Source organism: Neolamprologus brichardi, chromosome 10 (genome assembly GCF_056152115.1).
Source record: "Neolamprologus brichardi isolate AB-2024 chromosome 10, ASM5615211v1, whole genome shotgun sequence".
Lineage (NCBI taxonomy): Eukaryota > Metazoa > Chordata > Actinopteri > Cichliformes > Cichlidae > Neolamprologus > Neolamprologus brichardi.
The window spans coordinates 10,997,621-11,021,668 of NC_142113.1; the positions used below are offsets into that span (position 1 = coordinate 10,997,621).

At 38.3% G+C, this 24,048-nt stretch overlaps 1 protein-coding gene across 2 annotated transcripts in view; it reads right to left on the bottom strand.

Annotated features, from left to right (window-relative positions):
* Positions 1-5,396: 5,396 nt before the first annotated feature.
* Positions 5,397-24,048, bottom strand: part of gabrb4 (gamma-aminobutyric acid type A receptor subunit beta4) — a 57,876-nt gene continuing 39,224 nt past the window's right edge. The window contains exons 5-10 of one of the 2 annotated variants that reach the window (XM_006799466.3): positions 21,485-21,567; positions 17,133-17,270; positions 14,872-15,024; positions 13,545-13,801; positions 12,733-12,822; positions 5,397-12,433 (exon numbers count right to left, since the gene is read on the bottom strand). In XM_006799466.3, the coding sequence (XP_006799529.1) occupies positions 12,080-12,433; positions 12,733-12,822; positions 13,545-13,801; positions 14,872-15,024; positions 17,133-17,270; positions 21,485-21,567 (1,075 nt within the window). In that variant the 3' untranslated portion in view covers positions 5,397-12,079. The remainder of the gene's footprint in view (positions 12,434-12,732; positions 12,823-13,544; positions 13,802-14,871; positions 15,025-17,132; positions 17,271-21,484; positions 21,568-24,048) is intronic. The other variant, XM_006799467.3, reaches the window with a different exon arrangement.

Below are 24,048 nucleotides of genomic sequence, written 5' to 3' on the forward strand. Positions count from 1 at the left end.
TATAACTTTTGTAAAATGCCAGCAGTAAAAAAAGAAAAAGAAAAGGAGCAATCGCACAGATGACCCTTTCTGGCACAGAGAAACGTTACGCTTTCAGAAGATGCATAACGTCCCCACATCCATTTTGTCTAATGATATTTTTGATCGTCTAAAATCTGTCCTTTAGCAACAAGGGAAATGCCAAAATAAATTGAGAGGCAAGCTGTTAGATTTGCCAGCAAAAGTATAATTTTATGCGTTCGAGTCGTGATCTTCTCAACACTTAACTGAAAGATGGTTCTTGCCAAGTGGAAATGTGTGTTTTCCGCAAAGTACACTAATGTTTTGAAGAGATTTTCACACAGTTTTTTATGTCCAGCTTAGAATACTGAGACCTTGGAGTGGTCGTTATTGAGGGGATGAAGCAAATTTTAGAGATAAAAATCAGCTGTTGTTAACCACACTTTATAGGTTACTTTTTAAAAAGGACTTTGCCATATTCTTCCTTGGGTATATTAAACACAAAAATATGCAGTGCTGGGATATGTAGTCTTGACCTAACCCTTTTGTGTGTTTTCCTAGACATAGGGTTTTCTACATAGTGGTCTTAGTAGTTCGGTCATGGTCACAGTAATATTAATATTAATATTTTAATATTACACGCATTATGTTTCCACTCTTTCTCAGCTCCTCACTCTCTTTTCACGTCACAAACAAAAACTCCATGGTAACACCGATGAACATACTGTAAAAGGAAAACACCTGTGCACCGAGTATTATAGCAGCGATCACGTCAGACTAGATGCTTAAAGAATGAACATGATGCTTAAAGTAAATGGTAAATGGACTTGTTCTTATATAGCGCTTTTCTACTCTGTCTGAGCACTCAAAGCACTTTGTACAACTAATTCATTCACCCAATCACACCCATTCACACAAGCACTTTTTTCTGACCTAAGTGCTAAGTAGTCTACCATTCATACACATTCACACTCTGATGGATGCATCGGAGAGCAACATGGGGTTAGTATCTTGCCCAAGGATATTTGGCATGCAGACTGGAGCAGCCTGGGATCGAACCACCGACCTTCTCTGCCACCTGAGCTACAGCCACCCACACAAGTAACAGATGCAAGTGTTTATTAGCTGAATAGTTGATCATTATCCATTCAACCAATCCAAGCTGATGCTCGGTCACATGACCCATCTTGGAATAGTGGACTGATCTGTTGAGGCTGACTAGGTCAAGCATAAATGCAATAATTACAACTAGTAAAGATGATTTATTAAAAACATTTGAAACAAAGTTGGTGGTTTGAACCACAAACCAAAGAATCCAGTGCTTTTTTAACTGCTGGTTTTTTTCCCCTCTGAGAGAAACAGCCATCAATTTCTGATCCATGTTAATGCACCCTTTCAATATTTTATGTTTTTATATGGAGAGCTGACAATAGAACACGGAAATGGAAGGCACATTTCGCTGAGCTACTTCAGCAGCCCAGTATCCATCTCCTCAGAAAAGCTGTGCTCTTCAATGCAGACAGAGCCCGTGCACTGAAAGTAAGATGAAAATATAGGATGCAAAAATGTCTATGTACACTAAAAAAAAACAAAAAAACAGATCAAATGACAGATGACATGATTTTTTTTTTCTCCAGCATATTTAATCAGCTGTAACAGGCCATGGGTTAATCAGGAGTTAACTGCGTGTTAGACATATTATTTATACTGTATGTGAACCTTAGCTCTTCTCAAGGTGAACTCACTTGGCAGCGTAATCAGCCGTTGAAGTGTCTGGGGGAGTCTAGCAAGAGTAAATTAAAAGAAATCAATTAGGAAGAGACAAACCTGTGCATTAAATCTCCATCGTATCTGAAGGAGGACGCGTCAGCAGTGCATCATTACACAGGCCAGAGCGACCAGAGAAGGCTAAGCAACGACGACGAAAACACACCGAGTCTGTCACGGCTACATATCAAATCAGCCTGAAAAGATGAAGGTCGGTATCACTTGAAGTAAACAATAAGTAGATTTACCCAAATCTCACATTATAATCAGAAATGAAGAAACTAATGTAAAAGAAATGAAACAGACAAAAGAAACCATTTTAAATACATCCTGCATGATGTTAGGTGATTTGGAATAAGAGTATCTTTGTTTAATCTAACCACGCTTGCTTCAGTATTGCCCATAAATATGTTTTACATTGCTAAATGTGCTCTTCTTTCATTTGCAACTTAATATTGTAGTATCGTGTTTCAAACTATCCAGTTATTCTCTTTTTATTTAACCCTTTCCAACAAGAAACAATATTGTAACAAGTAAATCCTAAACGGTACATTAGCCTTAATGGTATTTAAAAAAAACTAAAAAAAACCCCTAAAATCTCAGGCTACATTTTCTTACTTACTATATCATTTATATACATGTGTGTAATATTTACAGTATACGCTGGAAATTTTGAGACCGATTCTCTTCCATTTTAACCGTGTTACTGCATGCCTTTTCTTGGTCCTGTGAATTATTCATAGTAAAAAAAAAGCTATGCCTCAAAAAAGAACTTATATGGAGCAGAAAAATAGGGAACATGGGAAAAAGAAGAAAGAGGTGGGCTGTTGATACTATTTTAATGGCTAGTAGAAGCCTGCTTTGCATGTCCGAGGCTTACAACTGCTATTCAAACTGCTACAGCGTAAGTAAAGCATTTCTTTTCTTTTGCTTTTGTTAAAAATAAGTGGATCACTGTGCATCAGTGGCTTATTAAAAATGCTTTTTGAACACTATGAATAATCTCAAATATATACATTGGCATATATTAAACAATAAAGTCTTAAATATAAAGACTTAAAGGCATGTTATACTTTTCCGCATCAGCGAGTATGCTAGTGTCTGCTTGGGTAAGTTTCATCATCGGATGGTGAGCCTGAGGCTCCATGCAGAGGTCTGCGTGCCTCCCAATTTTTTAAATTACATTACATTAAAAAAAATAAGTATGCAAACAAATGAAGAAACAGAGAAACAAATATTGTCAATATACATTTCACTATTTCAGTTTCAGGTTACTGGTATTTACTCTAGCATGACCTGCTGGTACACTTGCCAAGGCTGGAGTTATTATTTACGTTTGTGCTTTATTCTAGTACAAAAGGTCAAAATGTCTTCAGGACTACTGGTGAGCACAGTTAAGTCATGTCTGTTAGAAAAAGAAGTAGCAGAGGAAGAACAAAAAACTTGCTAGCTGTCAAAAATAAATTGAAAGAATGTTTCATTGAAAACATGGTATCTAGATTAACACAGTCAGTGAAACGCTTAAAAGTGTCATATTCATTAGAGGGGGTCTTTGAACTGTCGGCTATTCTTTGGATGGTTCAGAACTTAGTTAGTCCCAATATTTATATGTTTCCAGTCTAATTTCTACCTTTTGTTTAATCCTAATTAGCTGGTTACAGAAACTGTAAAAAAAATAATATTGATATTAGCTTTTAGCCCAAGCGTTGCTATTTATAAATCTAGCCACATGACACTGCAGTTAGCATGGGTATAGAGTCTTACTGGGGCTTTAAACAGGACGTGTCAACGGCAACGATGCTACCACCGCTGTGTGCAGAGCAGCACCACGCATTGTGATTGAAGTTCATCTTATTTGAAATTCGATAAATCCCCAGTACCATGCAAGTGCTTAGCCGGCACCGGGCATGAAAGGCAAAATAGATTCATGTTAATAGTGTGTATCTGAATTCCTTGAATTGGATGACCTAAGTTTGCATTTGTATTTAGGCCTTGGGAGAAAAACCTTTTCTCAGAAACATGATTCAATCCAAGTAGACATGTTAGCTTAAGCAGCTAGGTTATTGTAGGCAGGCAATATATCTAAACAGGTAAAAGATCAACAACTCTATTAAGCTTCTTAACCCTCTCAAGGCAGGCGTTAGTTAAAAACGAACAACCTGATTACCCCACATACATATTTATTTATTTATTTATTTTTTTACCACTGCAGGACTTGGTTGTGCATTAGCAACAAAAAGTTTAATTTGAGCCTGAGAGGGTTAACTGAGGTAATAAGATATAGAAGTTTTTGCTTGAATATTTTATTGACGGGTGATGCAACCCATCTGGAAATTATGAAAAATCCATCTATTATGTCGTGTCCCCAGCCAAAGCCACCAGTGAGGATAGTAAATGCAGCATTGATGTTTCTGTTATGAACTTGACTAATGAGCTGAACTTTGAAGCTAATAAGCACTTAAAACTTTACCTAGTCTAGTTTGTAACGGTGCACAACACTGAAATGTTAGTATCTCAGGATATCTGTGTTTAAAAATCATTAAGAGGCATGGAACTGATGACTCTTTAAATCTACGGATACACAAATAACAGCACATTCTGGTATGTGCTGATTTGGTTACTTATTTTAAAGACAGATTTTTTCCATTATGTAATTGCAACTACACAGATAACTACATGTATTTAAAGACATATAAAGTGCAAGTATCCATCCGCTTCTTAAACCTCATGTTCTCCATGGTCACAGGAGTGGGCTGGAATCCATTTCAGCAAGCACTAGGGATCTGACAAGGGCTCACCTTGACATGTTTCCAGTCTATCACATAGCTAACATGGATGTAGACAAACACATTCACACCTACAAGGCTATTTAAAGCCTCTGGTGGACCTGAACTGAATGTCTTTGCACTTTGGGAGGAACATGGCTTTCACACAGTGGAAAATATTGTGCTTTCTGAGTATGACTGCAAGCACAGCTGATGAACAGACCTTAAACAGCATCGAAACGAGTTAATACATTTTGTCTATGCATGAAAAGCCTTGTTAGATCATTCGGAGGTCACAGAAGGTTGGTAGTGTGGTAAAAGTACATGCTTTACATTTAAAACACTGATGTGCTTTTATTCAGGTTGTTGCTTCAAATGAGACTAACGACTGGGACACAGGTTGCATCCCAAAGCCCCTCCAAACCCACCGTGCTACTTGATCTGCATAATCAATAAGCTAATTTGGACAGTAATGAATGTTTCTTAAAATTTAGATGCCTTTGTGCAACATATTTTAAATCTCTCTCTCTCTGGATCATTACTGCTGTCTTTGCTCAAGGTGCAATTACATTGAGAGCCCATTCTATTCACTTTCACCACCTAAAAGTTCAAGCCCAGACTGCATCCAGGAAAAAAACAACCCTAATGTGCAACCATATATAGCACCGTGCCCTCAGCCAGAGGACAAAGACTCCTAGCAAAGAGCAAATTAATCATCATGTGTTTTGTAGAATGCAAACTGCCCCACAAAGGCATTCCTGCTCTACGACTTATTATCATACATCTGTAAAGAATGTAAAGAAAAATGAATCTTAATAGTTCCTGAATTGAAAAAGGGGCAATTATTACACTTGTCAGCAGGAGTCACTTTGCGTCTTTATTCAGGAAATAGGGTATGAAAGGAGGTATATTCTCATAAACGCGCAATGTTTTGTAATCAAATTAAAAGAAGACACTCTTGATTTTTCTTAATTTTTTTGTTTTCAGACTGTCTTCATATCCAGCAGTCCTTATCAAAAGCAAGACACCAGCTAAGCGGTGAGAGCTCTGACAACAACCTGGAGTAGCAATGGCAAATACCTGATTTTGTCCTCTTGGTTTGCAACATTGTATTTATGCTATTTACCTTTTGGGGACTAATATCTGAAAAAGAAATTAATCAAAAGTCAAACGAAACGGTGTCATATATTAGTCCACAAAGGGCAAATGAAAAGACATTAGCTTTCTTTACTGTATAAGCCTTTATTTGTAAAAAGTCGGTTGTTTGAATGATAACCCTTTTTATACCACATACTTGAACACCTTGTATTTGTAAAAAACACATTTTGTTCAAACACCTAAAAAAGCTGATCGACACTATAACATTAATTTTGCACTGACAAAAAAAATACAACTTCATACTACACAAATGTTGATTTCATGAGTACTGGTACTCCAAATGAAATCAAACACCTTATTAAACAACTGAATCAAATAAGCGCCCAATGTGAACAAAACAATTACAGTACAAAAAAACAAATGCATTTTTCTTCCAGTGCCAGTATATCAGATGAATTACATTTCCTTCTTATGATAAAACAACAACAACAGTAAGAATAACAATCCATAACAAATGTAACGAATACAATAAATTCGAAATGAACACAGAAATGAAGAAAAATCATTTACTAATTTATACCGAAACAAAAGGACAAAGCAAAAATAATGGGCTGTTTATCTTGTGGGGTTCTTTTTTTGTTTTCTTCCATTGCCAAAATTTAAAAAGTGTTGGATAATTTTCTTACCTACTGGTTAAACATGATCTAGTCTTCCTCCTTTAAAGAAGGAGGTACAGTAAACTGATGCGTAAGTGGGAATCAGCACAGCTTCTTTGCGGGAATCCTCGTACAGTAACCGACAACAGACCTTAACCAGAGGCAACTTTTTAGAGAGGAAAATACAGGGAACACCAACTCACTGTGCAATCACATGGCTTACGTTCAGATGCTAATAGCAAGCATCCTTTACATCCTTTGTAGCTGAAGGGCGTTTGATGTTAATGCTTATGCTGAACCTGATAAAACTACAGCATCCGCTTGGTGCATCTGTTCCAAATTGTGTGATTTACAGTTACTTTTGCAGAGGTACGTATTCGCGTTTTGCCACAATCGCGCGATACGTCCTCCAGTTTTATGAACAGTTTATTTCACAAGATTTGCAGAACTGGCTGTAAAACAAGTGCAATTTTGAGCATGTAAACACTGGATCTTTCTCTTCCTGGCTGTGGAGATGAATCAGATGGTGCGGAGTAAAAATGTAGGAAAATTAACCTTTTAAAACTCAGGTCATGCAAAACAAAACCAGTTACAAGGTACATACAAAATAATGAATGCACCAACAAAAGTTCTTCCAACAGTGAGGAGCCAGTCAGCCTTGTTCTGGTGTTTTGGTTGGTTCAACATGCTCGCGTGGTTGTGGTTCACTCTTTCAGTGCCACATGAAGCGAGCTAATGTGCAGACTGGAGATGAAACTTTGGTAAGATGTGTAATGGCATTTAACGTGGCACTTTATAGAACATCGAAAAGAGCACAAGCCCACATTAACTAAACTGTTTAATAATACTATGGGATTTGTGGATCTTTACATGCACCCAGGGAACAATTTTGTATTAATACCCTCACCCCCGCTAAAAAATACTTCACTGCCATCCTACACAGATTTGTGCAACTGAGCAGTTGCATTTAGGCAACTGGCTGAGTGCCTTGCTCAAGGGCACATGCGACTGTCTTGTTGAGGAACAGGTAAGAACATCCCACTCGCCTTCTTAAGGCAAACCTGCTCCTCTAGCCTCTACGAGCCAGCAAGCCGATCATGCCCTTAATTTTCTGAGAGGATTCGCGGATGACTGTGTGGTTTATCCATGGCTGAGGTAAATGCAGCAGGTGTCCTGTACTGAAATCTTCTGCAAATCCTAAAGTTAATAGGAAATTCCCATTCGCTGAGAGTGCACCAAGGCCGCATACTGTAATTTCCAGGCATCTTCAACAGCATTAGCATTAGCCTTGTTCTGGAGGGAATGGGTGAACCGATACAAGCTCGGGACCACCAGAAACTCCTTCACTGTCAGAGGACTTTGCATTGATTTCTCCATTATTTTGTGCACACCGTGTATTTCTTCTGTTTCATTTTTTAGGTTTCGTTTGCAGAAGTATGCCAATGCTAGAGAAGCTGTCCATGCCATTAGCAGTGAGGCTAGCTGGTATTACGAACTGCCATGTTTTTGTTCATGCATTAAGAACTATTAAGTGAAAGATATCATATTTACAGTACAATTCACATGTAATTACACATATACACTAGAGGCAAGAAAATTCACATTGAAATCAGTTCAACACATTTTTTCTCCTCCTCCTCCTGCTCCACTCCATGAACATGTGTCAAAAGCAATTTATTTTCTCTCTCATATAAGCAAAAAATTTAAAGTGAAAGCATAGAACAGAAGATCCTCACAGCTTTTTGGGGAACAATGTGCTGATTTCGTGTTCAGAAAGCAGGTAATACATGTTCTCCCTGAAATGAGTGGTGGAATTTTGTTGTTGTATTTTTTCTTCTTCTTCTGCGAGCATGCAAGGGCCGCTAATGTTTTCCCTCCGTATTTGCTTGGTGTTTATTAAAGATATGCATTTACTATTGACAAAAAATATCTATCTATCTATATATATCTATACATAGATATATATATAGATATATATATGAAAATGGATGCTTGAATTGATTTCTGGCAATAAACCAACCTGAACAAGAATGTGATACTTGTGTCAGTTTACATCACAAAATGTAGTGTAAGTGCAAATCATTGAACCCTAGTCAAACGCGTTCCACCAATTTACTTAAAAACACTTGTGGTTGTGATACTTTAACAAACAAAAAGTGCTTGTTTATACTAGAACAAACGGTATAATCTGGCCTGATAGTTTGACCAAACTCTTAGCGAAGATCCACCAAATTCCATTCAAACAGTTTGACAAGCTGTTAGTGTGCAGCGCAGGATGAAATGACAAAAATTCATTAAAAAAAAAAAAAAGAAGAAGTAAATTGTGTGTTACTGGTATGAACTTCCATTTATCATTACTCTTGTTTTATTGTAACCTGCAACATAAATTGGAATATGTATATCTCTCTCCCCGACTCAGAGAACTCTGTGTATCGCTTACCAATTAGGGCTGTCACGATAAAAAAAAAAAAAAATCAACAACACTATCAAAATATAAAAAGGCACTAATGCTGTTGGTCAAATTCTAATATAACTTTGTTTATTTTGGGTTCTTTTTTTGGCAAATTAATGAAACTCATAATACAACTGCATGGAAATTATGAGGGACTGTGACTGTAACGCTACAAAGGCATACAAAAAAACAAAAGCAAAACATTTATTACATGTGCATAATTAGCACAAGATCCATATTTCATTCCTAAATATCACAGTTAATGCTAATAAACGGTTATCGTGACACCCCTAATGTCGACTGTCCACACTATGGGAGTGCAATCGAAATCTGACTGCAAAAAAACGACTGGAAAACTGAGGACTGTGTACAGTAATGATGTCAATTGAATGTCTTACATCAAAACATCCTCATATGTTAAAATTGCAGCATATGTGTAACAGGGATGCGTGTAATTATGTCAAAGGGGCACTCCACTTTAGCATTAGTTGGGCGGGTGTTTGGCGCTACTACTGCATATGTGAACGAAGCTGCATAAAGCTTTTGTGCTCCAAGTGATGCCATTTTGGTGGAGTTTCTTCCGTAGATGCAAGACTCTAACATGAAAAGATTTATGAGAATAATAATTTTCTTTAAAAACAGACATTTCTCCTTCTTTTTGCTCTAAACTCTCCATCCAGAGTCTGACAGTCTGATAGGAGTGTGATGCTAAATCAGTGAAATGCTATTTTAAAACTGGTACTGGGCTTTTTTAGGCGTGTCGTAACCACTGCCTGTGTTTTTTGTTGACAGCCTTAACTCACTTTCATTTGGCAACTTTAAAAGACCCCACCCCCTTTCTATCCTTTACCCTTGCTACAGTACGCCACTGAATATGTAATCTTCACTTAACAAGAGAACCTGCTCCTGGGCTTGGTCAAATTTTCTCATAAATATCTATTTCCTTTTCTTCAGTAATCGCTGTGTTCTGGCCACATGATTAGACTTTAGGATCACCGAGACAGCAGACTACTTGGCTGCTGGAACAAAGACAAGATATCCGATATAAACGCACTACACTATGTATTTGTGTTACTCTTGTTGTCTTTCTGTATGATTTCATGGGTTGCTTTATATTCAACAGTGATTGTTCTTCTTTTTTTTTGCTTCTAGAGAATAAGACAACAATGCATAAAATGTACACAATAAGGAATACTAAACTCAGCTCAAGGCTTGGGCCACATCACAATACAAACTTCACTAAGACGTAAGGAGACAAATTGGTTTCTGATTAGTACTCCTTTTATTTTAACACACCTTAGACACCTTCACTTCATTAATATGTTGCCCTTCCACGCCTGTCTTATCCCAGATGTTTGTGTGTAGGTCACATTTGCTCTCTTTGTAACTTTTATATGTTTCTCCGGGGCCAATGCCCCTAACTAGGTTTGGTTGTGTATGTTGCTGCTTTTTGCTCTCTTTTCTGTCTTTCAAAACTTTTATAGAGTGTCAGCTGTCCATCTGCTTTAATATCATAAACGCTTTTTAGTGGCTACAATTTTTCAACCTATATACACTATTAACCAGGCCTATTAAAAAAAACTAAAAATACAATGAATTAATTAATGAAATACAAAATCTTAGAGGTTTTTTTTTCTTTGCAAATGAACCTGAGCACTGAAAATGCAATGTGTGTGTGTCTGCATGTGTGTGTGTGTAGGTGTGTGTTTGTGTTTGAGCAAAACAGCAATAATCCATATGGATTGTAGGCCTTTTGGTTGTTACATCATTCAATTTATGGCTATTTCTGGGACACTTTCCCCCCCCAAGAATTCTTCCTGCTTATAGGCTGTCGTTTCTGATCCTCGGGGTTTGGCGTATGTGTGGGATGGCACTGACTGAGTTTAAGATTGAAACGTTGAATACTTTTTTCCCCACCACCTTCTGAACGTGCTGCCCGATACTATCCCGATCAAATAATCTCGACCTCAGAGCCTCCGACACTGAGAAAAATGCTCGACGAACAAAACAAAACAGAAAAAGAATACTATATACTCAATGACAACTGGTCAAACTGTAGGCGGATATGTTGACTCTTTTGAATATACATGTTCGCACATCTTCACTGCAGAATAATTTCAAACGAATCACAAAAGCAATCCTCCGTTTCCTCTTAGCAAACACAAAGCAGGATATGACGTCAATGAACGCTGCATCTAAAGAGCGTCGTTAGGAGGAAAGAAACAGCACAAATATACTTTCATGAGAATACTGAATGATAAAATGTACAGAATATGCTTTTTTTTTTTTTATCTCCAAACAATCAAAATGAGTAATGCATACCTTTGACTCTTTTATCTTGTAATGCCCTAGCTCTAGAACATGTTCTGACACTCTCTGAAATCACAGTATTTTTCAAGTCAAAACCATATCTACAATAATCAGTATTTTGTTTTTAACCGTAATGAAAAAAAGGAGCCCTCTCCCTCAACCTCCAACCCCCCACCCAATCCCCACCCTCCCGCGAGGACGCGTTTCTAAAAACAACATGAGAAGAGAAAGGAATACAAGGGTTGTGTTGACTCTCGTCGAGAATGCGGCGGTCGTCCCCCATCCGAGCGGCCCTCTAATGGAGACCATTAGGCCAGAGTTGATGTCTGATAAAGAGAACGATATCACTTCAAAAAACCCAAGGAACAACACATAATCCAAACAAGGTTGCTGTACATAGTAGAACCGGAGATTTCCGTGCATGTTATCCATGGGTGATGGCGGGGGTGGGGGATTCGGCTGTAGGGGTGCGTGAGGGGAGCGGGCGGGGGGGTAGGGAGGGGGGTGCCAAGGATCTCACTCAGCTGATGCCTGAACAGACAAGCCACCACTGATTTCATGAGCTGCAGAAGAGGATTTTTGATTACAGTAAGTATCAATAAAAAGTCAATGGGACTCTGAGACATCGTTTCTCTCTCGAGAGCTTTCGCTTTCTCTTTTTTTCTTCTCTTTTTTTCCCCCTTTTCTTTTTTTTTCTTTTTTTTTTTTAGCAAAAATATCATGCAGTCTTTAGTTCCAAAAACCCCCTGGTGGGATCTCGTGTTTGTTTTGTTCGTTTCAGCAGGAAAAAGAAACTCAAAGCCTCCAAATTCTTCTTTCGCAATTATTCTTAAACATTCAAGTCATCCTATTAATACTTTGTACAGCAGAAAGGTCTTTCGGATTTCACATGTGTATATATAAATATAATATATAGAAATATGCATATACATATGTTCAACTCGTATATGTGTATACATATTTTGGAACTGTATCAAAGCCAATTTAATGTGCTCTCAAAATATGGCCCATGATTCCTTGTGGGATGCACATCATTTCACATAGTACAACCAGTAGATAAGGTTGAAAAATCCAAAGGTGATAGGGAAAATGACCCGGGACCACTTGTCAATGGTGCTAACATCTGACAGGTTGGGGATTTTCAACTTGAGCTTGGAGGAGCGTCGTCTTAGCCGACAGTTGGCCCGGCTCCGCATGGCACTCCGATCCAGCGAGTGGTGGCTGAAGCCATCTCGGGGGGCCATGGGCTTCCTGAATTGGACCCCGGAGCTGTCAAAGGACATGACCGAATTCCGAGAGTCACTGACGCTGCTCCCCACGTCAGAAGGCATCACTTCGTTATTCATCTCCAGCGTGGTGAGGAGGATGTTTCCATAAGCATCCACCTGTGCAAAGCGGCGAAAGACACAAAGATTCAGCGAGGGCTGAAATGCCAAGGAGCAGCCCCATTAATCCCATTAAAACTGATACTTATGTTAAACCCCCCCTCCCATCCCACAAGCTGTCAAGCTTAAGCAAAATGCAGGGATGATATGGAATGTCATTTCTCGCATGCAACAGAAATAGTTAACAAGACTTTCTTTATATATTACTGCTATTATTATTTTCTTTCTTTTTTTTAAAACAAAAGTTACTTTATCGTGAGGTCTGGCCTACAGCTGATATGATTGCTAAATAAATGTACCCCAACTTTTCTTTGTTCCTCGAGATACAGATTTCTTCGCTGTGTAAATGACCTGAAGGTGTTGGTTTGAAACGGCACGGAAATGGAGTCCTTGCAATGTGAAAGAAAAATGAAGAGAACATTAAACGGCTATAAAAATACTGGCAAATAAGCACATTTTCTCAGAAATTACACAAGGCATAAGACATAGAGTTAACAGGAACAACTTTTGAATAAGCATAGCATTTTTAGTACCTCACACACAGGAAAACAGGAAGGGGGGGGGGGGCTTTTTTCACTCCATTTTAGCATCTGTCATTGGCAAATTGCACAAGTGCTGATGTTTCCTTATCTTGCGTTTTGATGTTTATCCAATTTTTCTTTTTTTTTTCCATTTTGCAGGAAAACGGGCGCTGAAATATAAGGCCGGCCGAGTGAGAGTGAATAAAGCCTACAGCATAAACATAGACAACAACCTAAATAAGAAATGGGAATGTTTACACCACTGTTGAGTTAGATGAATAGGTATCTCAATGAAAAAGGCTATGTTCGATAAAAAGCAGTCAGTGCTTGAGGGAGAAGCAATGGATGATGGTCGGTGAATGCATATTAGGCTGTGGTGGCATCAGTATGCTTGTGGAAGATTACTTCGGGGACTAGTGTATGCATATGTGTCTTTGGATAAAATGGCTGTGGCCCGAAATCTTATGTGCAGAACATCGTTGTTTTGTACTTGAACTCTGACTGACACAGAGAGGTGGAGTACAAAAAAAGGGGGGGAAAGAGAGAGAGAGAGAGAGAGAGAGAGAGAGGCGGCAGATGAAGATGCAAACCTGTTCCCTCAGGCGCTTCTCTTCGTATCTTGTGCGCTCATTGTTGGCTTTGTTCAGCCTCTCGCTGAGTTTCTTCTGTTGCGCGGGGCCCCGACCAAAGAACACGTAATTTACAAAGGCATATTCAAGCAGGGCCAGGAACACAAACACAAAACAGCCCATGAGGTAGACGTCGATGGCTTTCACATATGGAATCTTTGGGAGAGTCTCCCTAAGGTGGGTGTTAATAGTGGTCATGGTAAGCACCGTTGTCACACCTGAGTACAGCAGCACACACACACACACACACACACACACACACACAGAAAAGAAACGCAGAGACCGTCAGATACTGCACATGTACACGCTTTTACTCCAAACTGTACTTGTGTATCGTTACTTACTGCGTGGTGATAGAAGTGGTGAAAGGAGTGCACAATTTACTTTTATTTAGACAAAAATGTCATTCCAGTGTTCTTTTCTCCCTTTTAATCTTGCATTGCTTTGCTAATATAGCGGTACCTAAGTAATATTTGCCTTTAACACGTGTTAGAGGAGATAAGGAGAAAAGTGGGATTGTTAAGTAAATGTAATTGGATACATATTTTTACTAGAGTTCATTGATTGGCTCCAAAGTAGGAGTTACAGTTTTCCGCTTTCACAGGGCCTCTGTCACTAACACAGAGAGACAGCCAACCATTCACATCTACCTCCAATTTACAATCACCAGTGAACCTAACATAAGCCTGTCTTTGGACTGCCAGAGAAAGACCATGAAAACATCCCCACACAGAAGGGCCCAGCCGGGGGGTGGATTTGAACAGAGGACGCTGCACCATCACCATGCCACCGTGCCACCCTGATCACATCTTAGTCTAACTATCATAGAGTTAGTCACTTTGATGCGGTTTATTCAATTATCATGGCAGACAATGCTCTGAGAATGCTTGAGAAATTGGATAAGTGTCATGAAAGTTACCAATTGTGGTAGTGTAGCTGGGCCTCGTGTCACTACTAATTATTTGCAATAAAAATATTATATTTAAAATAAAGATTTTTTTAATACTGTCTCACTGAAATAGTTGTGTTATTCTGTTTTTGGACTAATTTTTAGGAACAAAAGAAATTCCACATGACCGCAATGTTCTATTGAAAATAGCTGACACTATGACCTTTAGGTGTGCGTTTGTTGTAATTATCTATCAGTCATTTGCCTGTATATGCTTCAGAGTTACACAGGAACAAATAACACTGCACGACAGCCACATGTTGTTCGTTCCTGTGATAATAAATATATTCTAGCAGAGATAGTTATGAGTTTAATAATGCAGCAGTGGCTGCGGCTTACCCAGGGCCACCCGAGCTGCAGAGGCATCGTAATTGATCCAGAAGGAGACCCAGGAGAGGATGGTGATCAAGATAGAGGGCATATATGTCTGCAAGATGAAATATCCAATGTTCCTCTTAATCCTAAAACTCAGTGAAAGCCTTGGATATGCACCTGTAAGGAGAGAGGATGGAGGATGGGTGATTTTGGAAAAGAGCAGGAGAAGAGTGAAAACACATTAGTAAAAAAAAAAAAAGAAAAAGAAAGAAAGGAAAAAAGAAGGGAGAAACCATGGCACAATTTAAGTGTTCCAAACTCTGCACTTTGACAACACGCAGGGTAGTCATTTCTCCATTTGTTCAGATGGAGCACTTAATTTCCCCAAAGCGATGGATTCCTTTCCAGGGACAAGTTCGATTCCAATTAAACATGGCAGAAAGTCGCAAACGAGGCAGATTTTTCTGCAACCCCCTATCTCAGCAGGCAGCTCCAGCATCCCTCTGAGAATTGTCACAGTGAGCTGCTCTGCTTTTCTTTTGCACTTTCTCTGTCCTCTAAACATTAACAAACGGCCATTTTTAAAGGTGGATAATTGCAGTGCATGCCTATACGCTGAGAGGAAGAAAAATGTGTGCCGTAAGTCATTTATTGCAGAATCTTAGAAAATGTTTTCTAGGAAAACTATCAGCTAATGTAAATACTGATGGATGGTTTCTCTGCTGTCTAGACAAGATATTTAAAAAAAAAAATGTAAATAAAACTAGAATACAATGATGTACAAAAGATTTTGAGCACAATATTTAATTGGAAATCGTGCAAGGGCATGTTTATGTCTAACAGAATTTCATTTTGAGTGGGAAACTGTCAGCAAAAGTTGCGACGGGGGCACTGTGTTACATCTCGTCATTTTCTTTACACAAAAAGATGAGCATTTGGGAACTGAACAGATAATTCCACAGGTTTAAAAGGTGAATGTGTTATCCAGTGTCGGTTTTTACTTTTTTTACTCTGGATGCTATAACTCCAAGAGGATTTGGTTGGACGTTATGTTGCTGAAAGAACTTTCGGCAAAAAGTGCTGCTCCAAAATCTTCATGAATTTTATTGAGTATTAATGGAGCTTCGCTGATGTAAAGGTTACCCGTGCCATTGCACTAATGCACCACCACACAATAGAAAGTGTAGTTGTTGGCTTTGGACCAATGTGTTACCTGACTTACCACCTTTAAGTCACTGATCTGTCATCTTGTCATCGGGAAGAATAATGCATCTGTCGTGCGTCTCACCAAAGGACAATTTTCCACTTTTTTTTTCTTTGCATGATTTTCACTTGTATTGTATTGTATATGTAGCAACCTCGAATTACCTGTAAATCTTTTAATGGACTGGTACATGCGCATTCGTTCTTTATCAAATGTGATAAATACATGCCAGATAAAGAGCAGCAACAAATATTATTGGAAGTTGTCAAACTCAATGAATTATTAATCATACATTCGACTTTTTCCTCTGTTTACCCTTGTCTGGTTGCTTAAGGGAAGTTGGAATCAGCTGAAACACAACTAAAAGGACATTCATGTTACACGTCTAAGGTCGCTTCTACATCTTTGCTTGTTGAAAGTCCGATGAGAAGATTAATAATCCGTACGCTGAATACGAAGCACAGAGAGAGTGAAGTGTTAGCTTAACATAAATACTGCAAATAAGGATAATGAGCTAGCATGCCTGTATTCAGAGGGGAAAAAGCTCACCTACTAATAAAGCTATTTATCTCTCTCAAGCACTCTAATTAACACATCTCATCCCCGGAGTCACTGACGTTTGCCGAGCAAACTGACAGGATTGCAAGGAGGCACTGCCACGGGCCAAGAAGTATACAGTATAAGGCAATATAAAAGCTGCTGCTGTTGCACTTTTTGTTTAAAGTAAACAAGATATGTTTTGTTAATTGGTAGTTTAATTCCTGGAAAAAACAGCCTCCCTCTCATCATTGCTCTCCATCTTCATAGCTCACTGTGCACAGCAGTAGTTTTCTTGTAGTTATGATTCGTTTAATAGCAATAATGATAAATAAAAGCTAAATCAAGAGTTTTAGAAGTGTTGCATGAGTAATCCTGATGAGACAGTTCTCTATAATCTCTAATTTGTGAGAGAAAAAAGATGTTTGCTGGACCATTTCAGGCTTTCATAACCAGCAGCTCAGTTTCTAAATTTCTGCAGTTTTATTGTGATTTATTGTGCTTGTATGCAGGCTCTGTCTAAATAGATGTGAAGCATTCTTACCTGTAGTAAAGATGACCTCCTTGGACACCAATTGGGTGGCCACGATGGAGAACTGAGGTAACTCTAACTTGTCAACGCCTGTAACAGCATTGTCTCCTCCTTCCCAGAAGAATACAATGTCATCTGTGGTATATCCATCTGTGCCAAGGTCGGGGAAAATGAGAAGTCAGGGGAGGGAGGTGTAAATGTGATAAAGAAATCCTCGTTAAAGTCAACCACATTTCTGTATGAAGTCTGATACATGAGTATGGATAATAAGTCAGGGCCTGCACTGCTTTCAAGTCACTGAGAGTTCAGGAACATGCTGTCTTTATATGTCTGTTGACTGCCTTCCTAAAATAGTTTCACTCTGATCATCTCTCTGATCACAATTCAACTGCAAGACAAAGGAAAGGAAATAGTAATTCTAAGTTTTTTAATGGTAAAAACTGAAGTCTGTCTATCTATCTATCTATCTATCTATCTATCTATCTATCTATCTATCTATCTATCTATCAGTAAGGGTCAGAGTTCATGATTCAACAATAAGAGAGAGACTGGGAAAAATGGTGTCCATGGAATAGTTCCAAGGCAAAAACCAATGTTGACCACTCAACAGGCAAAAAACAATAAAGATCTTGATGATCCCCAAGACTTTTGGGAAACATTTGTGGACAAAGGCTGAGGTTTGTAAAACTAACACAGCATTTTATTTAAAAAAAAAAGAAAAAAGAAAAAAAAGAACATCATATCAACAGAAAAGCATGGTAGTGGTAGTGTGATGGTCTGGGGTTGCTTTGCTACTTCAGGAGCATGAACCAGGATTTCTGCTTGTTACCAGAATGTCCTGAAGTAGAATTGCCTGCCATCAGTTTGTATCCTGAAGCTCATGCATACTGGGGTTATGTAGCAGTCAAAGTCCAGACTTAAATTCAATTTTCAATTCAATTCAATTCAATTTTATTTATATAGCGCCAAATCACAACAAATGTCGCCTCAAGGCGCTTCATAGATACAGAGATAATTGAGATGCTTTGGCAAGACCTTAAAAGGACCAGACCGTTCCTGCTAAAAAACAAAACAAAAAACCCTCCAATGTGGCTGAATTAGAACAATTCTTCAAAGAAGAGTGAACCAAAGCTCCTCCACAGTGATTTGAAAGACTCATTGCCAGTATTTGCAAATGCTTGACTGCAGTTCTTGCTGCCAAGGGTGGCTCAAAAAAGTGCATGTGGCATTTGTTTCTCACATAGGGACGGGTAGTTCGGATAGCTTTTTCTCCTTAATAAAAGCTATCGTCATTTAAAAACTGTATTTTGGGTTATGTTTGTCTAATATTAAAATTTGTTTCACGATCTGGAACATTTACGTGTAACAAACTTTCATGTTTTTGTTGTAGTTTTTCATTTGGTGTATTTGTTAAGTAAAAGATCAAGTGTAGTCAAGCAGTGGGAGCAGGAAGAACACATTTTTGCTTAAGACTTAAATCTACCAATCCATAATCACATGCTTCACTATCCCATCTCCTGTGAAGATATAGCCCCGTATGCATTAATATCTACATAAATTAACATATACTGTATCATAGGTATGACGCGCTCACATATTTTCAACTGGCAGTGCAATTAAAAGTGACCACAGTTAGATTTATGTCAGTAGGCCAGCATGCATTCACTGCAGAGCCGTTTCTCAGTCTGAGAAGTATTACTCCATTTCACATTCTACTACTCTGTGCTCAGACCTGGACTGCATTCAGTAAGGGACCAGGATTCATTACTATTAAATCTCTCTTTTAGGTTATAGGAAATGGGACATTGTCCATGAAATTGAAACAAGTGGCTGACTTATAAATCAAACTGATGTTTAATGTGCACCATTCACTTGTGCATAGCTTCCACGACTGTAAATAGCAGAAATTCATGCAAGTCTTTAATTCACAGCCTGTCCATATTTGATTGCTTATTGAAATCCCCCGAGGGTAAATGCTAGGCAGTTTTATCTTGAACAACATGAACCACAAACTATCTGGTGTATTGAGCAAGTGGATTTGATTGATGGAACGGTCAATGAAAATGATCAAGCAAATACAATTTTTAATTACACCACAAGCATATTTTTCTCTCGGATAATGATTTATTGAAATTAAAGCATTTGGGGGGAAAATAATATGTGAAACAGCTGCCAGCTAATGTTAGGAGTTGTATTTTATAAGAAAGTTTAAAGTGAAGTGCAGACTTTTAGTTTTTATTTCAAGGGCTTTTTTCCCAATAACTATTTGGGAATTACAGACACTTTTAAACACAGCCCAGTCGTTTTCAGAGGATCAAAATTAATAATTAACACAATTTTAAATATAAGGATTTTTATACTTGGATGACAATCCTTTGACTGGCTGAAATCTTGTTTGTGGTTCTCTCTGCCTTCAGGTTTGTACTTAGTAACTGAAAAGCATGCACTGTTGGGTTGAGACCAGGAAATTGATAAATATCCCAAACCCTTCCTGGTCTTTTTTGATACTTTGTTGATGTTTGTAGTTTTGCATTGTGCATCTTTTGGCAAATTATGGGTAGAGCATACGCTACTTTGAGTTTATGATTGTTTTTTACTTTGTTTTATTGGTTAACACAAGTATTGTTTGATGGTTTTGTGTTGTAGTAGTGGTAAGACTGTTTATTAATCCTTTGGTGAGCATGGCTACCTTATTAGTCTTTCCCAAAATATCAAGCTGCCCCTTTAGGACATACTGAAAAAGTTCCGATTTTTGAAAGAAACACACTACCTTATTCAAAGTATCTGGGTCCAGACTACCTTCTAAATGAATCATTGCTGATAAGCCCTGAATCTGGTGCTAAATGGAACCTAACCAATAACTAATTACTGCCTTCTTGCTACCGATATATTGGTTACATGTCTTATGTACAAATTCCTCAATGAAATGTATGATGTGGATGTGATGGGTAGAGTTAGTATATTATTTATTAATGTGGACACTATGTTACACATTAAAAGTTCACTACGGTTTGCACTATTAATTACTGGCCTTTGCCACTGAATAATCCACGGCTGGCTTGGTCCATCTGTCACACTGATGGCGGACTGTGACTATTAAAACTGGGACTTCAGCTCAGCCAAAACTTAGCCGCAACATTAAAAGGCAGCAACCGGGAAAAAGATTTTGCCAGTAATAGGGACTATATCTCAACCTCACTTCCTATTTCATCAACTTAAGTGATGTCGTCATCCAAATAGATTCAATTTTCCTCCCTTTTCCTGTAAAGAACGCAGACAGTTCGAGTGTATCGGTGTTTTCCCAGACTACTGAAAGGAACCAAAGAAGTTATCTAATTTTTGTGCGTGTATTTCATTTCAGCTCAGTTTTGCAGTCATTTACGGTCATATTAGCTTCTCTCCTCTGCGTTCTTTGCTGATCTATGCACCCTAAAAACCTTTTTAGATTGATTACTGTCTCTTTTGGAGGTGAGTAATCAATGCACATCATCAAGCACTGCAACTTTTTCTTTTTCTGAAGGCAGTCATGAAGTCATATACGCCGAGGGTTAAACTTCAGACAATTGCCATACATGTGCAAAGATGACAAATATCTTTCTAATTCCTCATGCTACAAAATAAACCAAAATAAAACTTTCTGTATATGCGCCTAATTCAATATAGATTACCTGTATTGTAGTGATTAGCTAGCAAAAAGTCATGGTTGAACATTAGGGTGGAGCATACTGGGGGCCGTCTGCATTATGCGAAACTCTTGAACCTTTTATGCATCACTTTATGAAGGAAAGTTATTATCAGGCCTGGGGAGTAAAATATGACAAAAATTCTGATATAAAATAGAGTTAAGCTCCCAGACTAACCATACTGCTTTTAAATAATTATTCTCAACTTTTCTTCCTCCTCACAGTTTGGGCCACTCTCTCTAATTGAGGCTGCAACATTGATTCTTTTTCATCCATCCTGCTTGAGATCATTGTCCTGCTACATGGTCCAGTTTCGGACAAGGTTTAGCAGTTAGACAGAGGGCCTCACATTTGATTGTACAATCATTTGATATACAGACGAGGTCCTGGTCATGTCTCCAAAACAAGCCCAAATCATCACCCTTCCACCACCATGCCTACATGTTTGTGCTGATATGGGTTTTTGGATTTTTCCAAATGCAGTGCATTCTTGCATACTTCTTCTAATTGTAGTGTCATTTTAACATTTAACATGCTAACTAAGGCCTGTAGGGTCTGAGAAGTAGCTCTTGGGTTTTTCGCTATTTCTCTGAGCATTGCACAGTTTGACTGAGAACAACAATTTATACTTATGGCTGTAGGTATGTTATTTTCTTTTGAAGGGTCTTTTGCATTACTCACAGCTTTCAATTTCCAGGGTGCAGTTCTGTTCATCAAGAGGGTACCTCCTTAAGTCCATCATGCAAGCAGCAGTAGTGGTTATCCTGTGAGACAAAGACAGAATAGAGACATGAAGACCTGGTACAGATGAGACCAGATGAGGGGAGTGGTAAAAAGTCCAACAACAAGGAAGACATAGTGCAGTGGGGTAAGGAGTGGTCCTTTACCTGGAAGTTTCAAGTTCTAATCCTGCCTGAATCCAAAACTTGCATTAACCTTTTTACGGCACATGTGAAGCTCATGGTCAGGAGATGTGCAGGAAGTAGATTTTCTTTTTTCAAATTCTTCCTTTTCTTGACATTTTTATATTTCTCCTTTAATATAGAGGTCATCATTTGTCATGTTGCACATAATAATGAACCATTGGTATGACTATTCCATAAGCAAAATTCCCTTTAAGAGTAATTATTCTGCAGGTCATTGATTTGATGACAGTTTGTCAATACTCTATCTGTCCCTATGGGTCTGAACATACATAGCTTTGTAGGTTCTTTTCTATAAAGGGGGAAATGTGAGACTTCAGTGTGATTTATACATTTGTGATTTTTGAGGTCTGGTGATGTTATTTCGTTTTATGTGGATCACTAACTGCTCAGTGCCTGCGTAGGATTTTGTCGATTTATGTTATTTATTGCTTGCTCTGATATATGCATTTCTGCCAGGTAGCTTTAGAAAAATGTATGCATAGTAGCTTAATGCCAATAAATCAAGGCGCACGGGAAAGCAGCTTTGGCTACAAATTACACATGTGGGGGTCTTTGAGATATTCACTGGTGCAGCAGATTTTAGTTATTACATTTCTGTGGTTTATACCAGCTGGTATGTGTTCATCACACCAGTTCTCATTTGCTTACTGCTGCCCTGTGCAAGTAAAATATATTTACAGTAAATTAACTTTCAGGTCATCGCCTTGTGACAGAAGCAAGCAGCACATTCATGTGAGAGCATGATAGCACCTCACAAAGTTTCAGCTTTTAGAGGATGCAATACTTTTGGGATGCACTGAATCATATAAGCCACAGATGCTGCCAGAGTCCATGGTTTTATACTAATATAGCAAGCAAATATACACAACCATGTACCATAACTAGAATTAGAAATACATTAGATAATAAGCTCTTTGTGCTGGAAATATATTGCTTGAACACAGAGTCTGTAAATTGGTCATGGTGGCGTGCACACAGTTCTGCTGGCAGGTAATTGGAAAACAAAATATGTTCTGCTGAAGCTGATTTGGCTATATTTACACCCCAGCATGTGTGGCTACTAAAGCCATGATGGCAAAAGGCCCCATGAAGGGTAAAGAAAATTATACATGTACATAAACAAAGTGTGCGACACGTATGTGTTTATTATTCACAATGACACTGTGCTGCATTCTGCTGCACAAGCAGTAAGCTGTTCAATCTGCATGCTGTTCTGCTCTACTGTACCGCAGCTCCCTGTTGTCTCACAGCGATCTTCTGCTGAGAGGGTATAGCAGGGCCACTATTGTTACACACTGTGACAAGATAACATCATGCCTAATTACATTAACAGAAAAGGTCCCTTGGCAATCGTGATTCGAGACCAAAAGTTGAAAAAAGTCAAAGTTAACAATAATTACAGTTTAGAATTGCTATATGAGTCCATTTAGTCGCTTTCTCCCTGCACTTGTAATATGAGCACCATGAACACCATGTTAGAGAAAGACCAGGGTTTGGAGGAAACTAGATTTATGCAAACATACAATTGGGATTGAAGTTCATAGATAAAATAAACAGCTGAAAGGGGATAGTGCAGCAGTCCTTCGATATCATGATTACAATAACAAAGACAAAGAAAAAGTAGAAAAGTTGGAAACAAACAGAGGTCTCCTGGGTTACATTTGAATGTTTCCTCTTGTGTTTAGCAAACCTGTCCATCCACCCAGACCACTTCCCTACATACCTTTACCTGTGATCACTACAGTCTACTACTACTACTTGCCTATGAGATTGTTTTTAATGGCATCATCATATTAAAAGTTGAGTCCTTTGCAGTTCAGATGGCAGAAAGAACACGGACACAAAAAAGAAAGATAAATTATCAGAGATCATTTCAAATCATTTGGGGCTTCTGTTATAGATAGTCTACATACTAGCCAGGTTTGGTCTTGGTGCTGAAATTGCACTGAAAACTCAAGGAGTCAACAGAATTTGAGCTAATAGCCTCGTGCAAACAGAAAGCAGCCAGTTTCATTATCAATAATCTTGTCTCTTGCCTATAGATTATTCATCATGAAGTGCAGATATCTGCAGTTTTATGCAATCCCATCAAACACTGTGCTGTGTTTTTTTTACATTGATTAAATGATCAATTTAACATTTTCCTTTACTGCAGTTAAAATGATTAATTAAAATTAATAAGGTTAAAATCATAACTCTCTCTTTCTTTAATGATTGCACAGCAAACATTAACAAAACATCCAAAAAAGAGAGCCACCCCCAGAGAAAACTAATACAATGGGTCCTTTTTGATCATAAACAGGAAGACAAATCCTGTCA